At 47.1% G+C, this 6,000-nt stretch overlaps 1 protein-coding gene across 7 annotated transcripts in view; it reads right to left on the bottom strand.

Moving 5' to 3' along the window:
- Positions 1 to 719: 719 nt before the first annotated feature.
- The window catches only part of RBM39 (RNA binding motif protein 39), a 49,145-nt gene continuing 43,864 nt past the window's right edge, over positions 720 to 6,000 (bottom strand). For all 7 annotated transcript variants that reach the window (XM_075072335.1, XM_032766529.2, XM_075072336.1 and 4 more), the window contains 2 exons: positions 1,813 to 1,891; positions 720 to 1,732 (listed from right to left, as the gene is read on the bottom strand). In XM_075072335.1, coding sequence (XP_074928436.1) covers positions 1,632 to 1,732; positions 1,813 to 1,891 — 180 coding nt within the window. In that variant the 3' untranslated portion in view covers positions 720 to 1,631. The remainder of the gene's footprint in view (positions 1,733 to 1,812; positions 1,892 to 6,000) is intronic.

Here is a 6,000-nt window from a genome sequence, read left to right as displayed (position 1 = left end):
CTCTTGCCTTGCATAGACGAGCCCTTAGCTGGAAATGAGGAGCACCTCTACTACATAACAAGCCAACTCTCCACATGCTCCAGCAGACCAGAGCCCAAATTTATTTTTACTGCGTGTAATAGGTACCTAAGTTACAAAAAAAAGTCCAGTGACACTGCTACTTTTGGAGATTTGAAATGCTACTCCATTTCCCTATGCAGTACTGCAGCATATTAAAGTATGGATCAGTCAAAACCAAGAAAAACTACCATGTTGTTAGACACTCGTGGTGCCTTCAACTCCGCACATGAGAGGTGTGTTTGGTTACCAAGGTCGACTGTATTCATCCCTACACTTATAGCATGCTCTTCGCTGTACTTTATAAACAATCCTCAACACTCTGACAACTAGTTACTCTCGGAGAAGAGAAATGTTAGTGACTTGCCTAAATCCACACACTGTGTCAGTGGCAGAGCTGAGATAGGAGTGCAAAAGATCTTGACTCCCAGACCTTGCCCCAGTCTACAAAACCTTGAAGCCTCCTCAACTATAGGGTGGTTGCGTAATTAACACACACTAGTTGTTGACATACCAACTTACACCCAGGGAGAAAATACTTTTAGAGTAATGCTAATTTCCTAGCATTTTGAAAGAGAATGTCACCATCCTCACTCCAGTTTTTCAATGTATGCTGCTTGTAGCTCTAAATCAGATTGAGCTGAAAAATAAAGCTTCTGGAGGCCTTTTTAAGAGAATTTTATTTTTGAGTGGTTCTTACAAAGATTGTTGCAATATGAAAGTCATTTGTTTGATAGAAATATCAAGCTGTCTTGTCAAACACACTGAAGTAACCCAAAAATATATTTCAGAGCTCACAGAGCTTAAAAAGAGCAAAGATTATATGCAACCAGACAAAACATCTTTCTGCATTTTCTACTTATTCTTAGGCTTTGCTGAGTATCATTAAACTGTGCACACTACCTGTATTCAATTCAACTTTTCTCTGGAAATGCAGAGAGTGTTTTGTTTGGAACCCTAGACACACCTCACACAGTATTTACAAAGAAACTTTTACAGATACATCAATCAAAAGTTGCCATCAAGAAATAAAACGCTTGAATCCTCCCATTCTCACCAACTGTTCGGCATAAAACAAGCTGTGCAGCTGACCAAAACCAGCTCCTTCAGTAGCCTTTTGAATTCTCCATTTATACAAAACACTAAATATGCCCCTTCATTAATTCTATCAGATATTGACCTTTAACAGAGCACCTATATTTAGTGAAATGTAAAATGTAATTACTGCATTAAAAGAAAGGCTTGTGTGAAACATTAAAAATGTCATTATGTCCCATCTGCCTTTTACACAAAATTCGTTTCTATGAGCTACTTCTCAGTTCCTACAGAACACCTTAGTAAATGTACAAGAATTACAAGGCAGAACAGGAAGTCAACAGCTTTGTACACAGTGGGAATGCTAGTCAGGGAGAATGAGCACACTGCATTCCTGCTTACTCAGTTTTTATTTTTTAAAGGTAACGGGAAGTGTACACAAAATGACATTAAAACCTTTCCTTTAGTTTTATCTAAATAAAAGATAACTCAATCTTCCTCCAAAAAATAGTTATATACAAAACTGACGAAATCCACCTTCATCGTCGAACAGGAACCAGGAGCTGAGTTGCAGTCATGGAATCAGGGAAAAGATTGTGGTATGTTGGAAGAGGAACATATGCTGCTGTAATCATTTTACCTAATCAAAAGATAAAACAGATGTTTTTAATGTCGTGAGTCTATAACGAGAACTCAGGTCTTTTAGCAGCCTTTACTCACCTGCAAACCACCTTCCATGCAATGCATTGACAGCTGCAATGGCAGCAGCGATTGAAGGGCATTTGACATACACATTGCCCTAAAATAAAATAAAAAAAACAGAGTTAGTCTCTGAGGTGCATGACAACTCCTCCTCCACCCCCCAATTACATTGGTTTTTCACCATGTATGTTTAAAGGAACCTCCCACACACCTACTGGAGAACTAGCAACATCAATGTCAGCAGGGATATTCTTAATTCTTGGGAAAAACGGTTACTCACCTTTTTTAACTGTTCTTTGACATGAATTGCTCATGTGCATTCCATTCTAGGTGGGTGCGTGCCCACGTGTACAGTTGTAGGACACTTCGGCCTTACCGGTATCCTCAGGGTCAGCTGTGCTGCGTTCACGCGCTGATATGCCCTCTCAATTTCTTCTTGCAGGCAACTCCAACAGAGGGGCAGGGTAGGAGGGCGGGGAATAGAATGGACATGAGCAACATCTCAAAGAACAACAGTTACGAACAAGGTAGGTGGCCGTTTTTTCTTCTTCAAAGTGCTTGCTCATGTCGATTCCATTCTAGGTGACTCAAGCAGTATACATGGAAGTGGGCTTGGAGTTCACAGTCTTGTGGCTTTCAGTACTGCTCTAGTGAAGCCAGCATCATCTCGAGCTTGTTAGGTAAGCGTGTAGTGAGATGTGAATGTGTGAATGGACGACCAGGTAGCAGCTCTGTAGATATCTTGCATGGGCACTTGGGCCAGGAAGGCCGCTGACAAGGCTCGCACTCTAGTTGAGTGAACAGCGAATCGCCGGCAGAGGCGCCTTCGCCTGATCATAGCAGAAATGGATGCAAGCGGTGATCCAAGATAAAATTCTCTGGGTGAACACCAGACGACCTCTCTTCCTATCTGCCACCACGACAAACTGCGTCGTCTTGCAAAACGGAAACAAACAAAAGGAAGTATTTCTTCACACAACAGTCAACCTATGGAACTCCTTGCCAGAGGATGTTGTGAAGGCCAAATCTATAACAGGGTTAAAAATAACTAGATAAATTCATAGAGGATAGGTCCATTAATGGCTATAAGCCAGGATGGGCAGGGATGGTGTCCCTAGCCTCTGTCTGCCAGAAGCTGGGAATGAGCAACAGGGAATGGTTCACTTGATGATTACTTGTTCATTCCCTCTGGGGCACCTGGCATTGGCCACTGTCAGAAGACAGAATACTGGGCTAGATGGACCTTTGGTCTGACCTAGTATGGCCATTCTTATGTTCTACATTGAAAGGACCAAACTGTAAGAAGGCTAGCGTACTCCTGACATCCAGGGAGTGCAACATACGCTCCTCCTCAGACTCATAAGATCCAGCCAGCGCCATCGGAGACTACACCAACAGGTCCATAAGTGTGCTGAACCAGTACTGGTGACGCCAAGCCGGGGCAATCAGGATAACCTTGGTCTTGTCCTGCTTGACCTTAATGAGGACCTTGTGGAGCACCGGCACCAGTGGGAAAGTATACATCAGAGCTCCAGACCACAAGAGTAGAAAGGCATCTGACAGGGAGACCCCGTTGATCCCCTGGAACAAGCAGAACAGGTGGCAATTCCTGTTCTGGCAAGTCACAAACAGGTCCACACCTGGGAAAACCTCCACTTCTGGAAGATCTGATTGACCACACTGGGATGGAGAGAGAACTCGTAGCGAGATGAGATGATTCTGCAGAAGCAATCTGCCAAAAAGTTCCTGGTTCAGGTGCACTTCAAGATGAATGGCATGCTGCACACAGAAGTCCCAGGGCCGGAGGGCTTCCTGGCAAAGGGCTGACGACCTGGCTCTGCCTTGTTTGTTGATATAAAACATTTTGGAGGTGTTTTCAGTCAGGACTTGAACCACTTTGCCTTGCAACTGGGACCGAAAAGCCTGACGAACCACCCTGAACTCCCTGACATTTGTAGATTGAACGGTAGGCCCCCCCTCGACTAGTAGACTTGTGTATTGAGCCCTCCCAAGTGGGCTCCCCATCCTAGGTCCGAGGCATCAGACACCAGAGTCAATGATGGGGATGGGGCCACGAAGGGAACTCTCTACAAGACTGATGCAGGGTCCAGCCTCCACACCAGAGATGCCCGAATGTGGTCCAGCACCTTGATTACCAGGTCCAGGTTATGCCTGTTGGGGATGTAGACCGATGCCAACCATGCCTGCAGCAGGCGCAGATAGAGCCAGGCAGGGCACCACATAACTACAAGCTGCCATATGACCTAACAACCATAGGCAGGTGCAAGCAGTGATGAACATATTATCCCCTCACATGGGAGATTACATCTGACATGGCTCACAAGTGGGACTCTGGAAGGAATGCCCTTGCCCACGTGGAGTCAAGAACCACCCCGATAAACTCTAGCCGTTGCACTGGTACAAGAGTTGACTTCTTTAATTCACTAACAGGCCCAAGCTGCGGCATGTGGCTCGCACCAGACCGAGGCTGCTCTGCATGTGATCTGCCCTTAATGAGTCAAGCATCAAGATAAGGATAGACCTGGATCTTCTGGCACCTCAGGTAAGCGGCTACTGGGACCATGCATTTTGTAAAGGATAGGCCAAAGGGGAGCACCGCAATTGGAAATGGTGCTGGCCCACCATGAAGCGAAGGAACTGCCTGCATCCTGGGAAGATAAGAGATATGGAAATGAGCGTCCCTGTCTCCCAAATCTAGGGAAGGAATGATGGAGGCCAGGGATACCATGTGAAATTTCAACTTCTTGAGGTATTAAGCTATCGCAGATCCAGAATGAGACCCCCCCCCCCCACCTTAGCCATCTGGATCAGGAAATAGTGGGAGTAGACCCCCTTCCCCCTCAGTTCCTGAGGAACCTCCTATACCACCCCCAATTGCAGTAGGTTGTTTACCTCCTGAATGAGGAGCTGCTCAAGAGAAGTGTTGCTGAAGAGAGACAGGGAAGGGAGGGGAGACCAAAAATTGGAGGGTGTAGACTGATGACGTGAAGTCTAACACCCAACAGTCCGAAGTGACCCTTGACTAGGCTGAACGGAAGGGCTGGAGATAGTTGAGATAAAGGCAGGAGATCTGGGGAGCTGACTGGTACGTCACTCTTGAGCGCTCCCTCAAAACAACCGCTTCTGGCCCCTGTGATGTCTTGCTGGGCCAGGCTGTGCTGGTGAGTGGGAGGATGAAGGGTGGCAGCAACCAAAACCAGCATCCCTTCTCCTTGCAGGTCCCTGCTGAGGCTACCACTGCCCTGGCAACGGGAGTGGCCCAAATGTCCTTCAGACTGCGCAGCCTTGTGTCTGTTTGGTCAGAGAACAGCCCAAGTCCATGAAACGGGAGGTACTGAATAGAGGCCTGCATCTCCTGGGACAGTCCACCAGAGCCTCTAACTCTTGGGTTGCCTCCTGGGACATGAAGTCCTTAAACTTGAAAAGGGAGTTCCACAAGTTAAAATTATAATGTCTCAAAAGGGCCTGACAGTTTTCCACTCGGAACTGGAGATTGGCCGTGGAATAAATTTTGCATCCAAAAAGGTCCAGTTTCTTGGCCTCCTTATTTTTGGGGGTGGAACTGGCCAATCCCTTGGTTGTTCTTTTTGTTGGCTGCTGACATGACCACGGGTGGGTGTTTAAGTATTCAAAATCCTTTTGTGGGGCAAAATACTTCTTTTCCGCCCTCTTGGAAGTGGGCGGGATGGAGGACAGGGTTTACCAGATGGTCTTGGCAATATTCAGGACCCTTTTGTGCACCAGGGGTGGACGCAAAGAGCACACTGAATAACTCGTACAATTGTTCCACCATTTCCTCCGCCTTTAAGGCCCAAGTTGGGAGAGCAGCACTTGATGCTCTCTGAAGTCATCCGGAGGGCTTGGCCCAGGAAGGCCCGACCATGTCTGGAGAGGATGATGACAAGACTCCTCAGGTCCTCCCCCGGTAGTCCATACCTGCTAGGAAAAGAGGTCTCAGGGTGGGCATCCGTTCCTCCACCGCAGCGCCCACTGGTGCATCCTGCACCAAGCCTGCTGCTGACTGTGGTTTGTCAGATGCAGCGACTGAGGACGGTGGGACTGGGACATCGGTATAATGGATATGCCCAAGAGGTTCCAACAGGGCCATTGTGTCGGCCACTGGCCCTGCTGCCAGGTCTGCATCACCACATCAGATGCTCCTTCCAGAGCCCAGTCACAATGCTG

The sequence above is a fragment of the Chelonoidis abingdonii genome, chromosome 14, assembly GCF_003597395.2.
Source record: "Chelonoidis abingdonii isolate Lonesome George chromosome 14, CheloAbing_2.0, whole genome shotgun sequence".
NCBI classification, from domain to species: domain Eukaryota; kingdom Metazoa; phylum Chordata; order Testudines; family Testudinidae; genus Chelonoidis; species Chelonoidis abingdonii.
Note: the sequence above shows the minus strand (reverse complement) of the source record. Positions and strands in the feature narration are given on the sequence as shown.